The following is a 1,353-nucleotide window of genomic DNA, read 5'->3' on the forward strand; positions in this document are numbered from 1 at the left end:
AATGCACCAGCCTCTGATGAATGCACCGAAGAATTTATGCAGAGAGGATGGCGCTGGGCTCGTACCAAGGGGTTTGATATCAAGTATGGCCATTCGTCAGTCAATTTAGCTGTCTGTCGCAGTTGACCAACGTGGTTTGGATTTTCGTTCTCCTGTTGGGGCAGTTTGGTGGCTGGTTCTTGATAGATGAGAGCCTGTTGAATATTGATGACATTTACTGTAGTCAGCCTTTCATTACCAATATCCTCACCCCGAACGAATGGGCAGCCAGGGAACATATTTTTGTGCTGTACCATAGGAATGTCCACGCACTCCCAATTTGATATTTCTCCCATGCAAGCAAAACACCTCACTATATCTTTCGTTTGTACGTAGTAGAACCCGGCTCTGGCCAATGCTTGTGCTTGTATTGGGCAGGGACGTTCTATTGGGCTAAGGTGTGGCCAGGGTAGGAACGTTAAGACGCGGAAATATTCACTTGCTAATCGATCAGAAGGCCTGTTTGGTGGTCCTCCCGATGCTCCCTGGTTCCACAGCAACTGATTCTGCATGTATTTTTCTCGAACAAACTTGCAGTTAGGAAAGAATCGTTTATGCTCTCCAATTGCTGAATCACCAAACTCCCAATCTTCAATTTTACCATTACATGAGAAGCATTTCACCATGTCACCAGAACCAGTGTAGAAGAATCCAGCTCTTGTGAGAGTGCTTGGAGTCATTGTCGACTCACGCGGCCAATTCTTAAACGTTGCCAGACGATCAACTTCACAGGACATATCAGAATGTATACCCTTTGTGCAGCATTCCCTTCCATCGTGATACGTATCTAAATACCTAGTAGCTGCTGAGCCTGAAGTAGCTTCGACACCAGCACCTCCTATGTCAAATGAAGAGTGTGTTTCATTTAATGAGTTTGCATAACAGAGTAAATCACGTACTGCCGACGCAGCTGACGAAATTGGTCCAGTCGTCATAATGATTAATTTATACCACAATAATTTATTGCATTCAAAACTCCTATAAATTTTTAAAAGGATAAGAAAAACAAACATCAAGGTTGTTGAAGTATTATAAACTATCTTCTAATTAAAGATACTTAAATATAAATAACCACGCGAAAGTTATTACTACTTTCATAATGGACAAACAATTTGTTTATAATTTAGACTGACAAATTTATATTATAAACGCACACACACACACACCCATATATATATACAATAATAAATAAACATGAATAAACAAATAATGGTGGTGCTGTATATTTGAAAACTAACGAGTACTTTTGACTATATATCTTTATCAATAAAATAGAACATGATATATATACACACACCCACACACACACACACA

At 39.8% G+C, this 1,353-nt stretch overlaps 1 protein-coding gene across 1 annotated transcript; it reads right to left on the reverse strand.

Moving 5' to 3' along the window:
* Positions 1-5: 5 nt before the first annotated feature.
* LOC117121593 (baculoviral IAP repeat-containing protein 2-like) lies at positions 6-1,256 on the reverse strand (the record flags this gene model as incomplete). The annotated part of the gene is made up of 1 exon (XM_033266828.1): positions 6-1,256. A coding segment is annotated over exon 1 (1,047 nt), but the record flags the coding sequence as incomplete, so codon positions are not given.
* Positions 1,257-1,353: the final 97 nt, after the last annotated feature.

Source organism: Anneissia japonica, unplaced genomic scaffold (assembly GCF_011630105.1).
Source record: "Anneissia japonica isolate Jap-2015-1 unplaced genomic scaffold, ASM1163010v1 scaffold108069_len1353_cov92_single, whole genome shotgun sequence".
Taxonomy (NCBI): Eukaryota; Metazoa; Echinodermata; class Crinoidea; order Comatulida; family Comatulidae; genus Anneissia; species Anneissia japonica.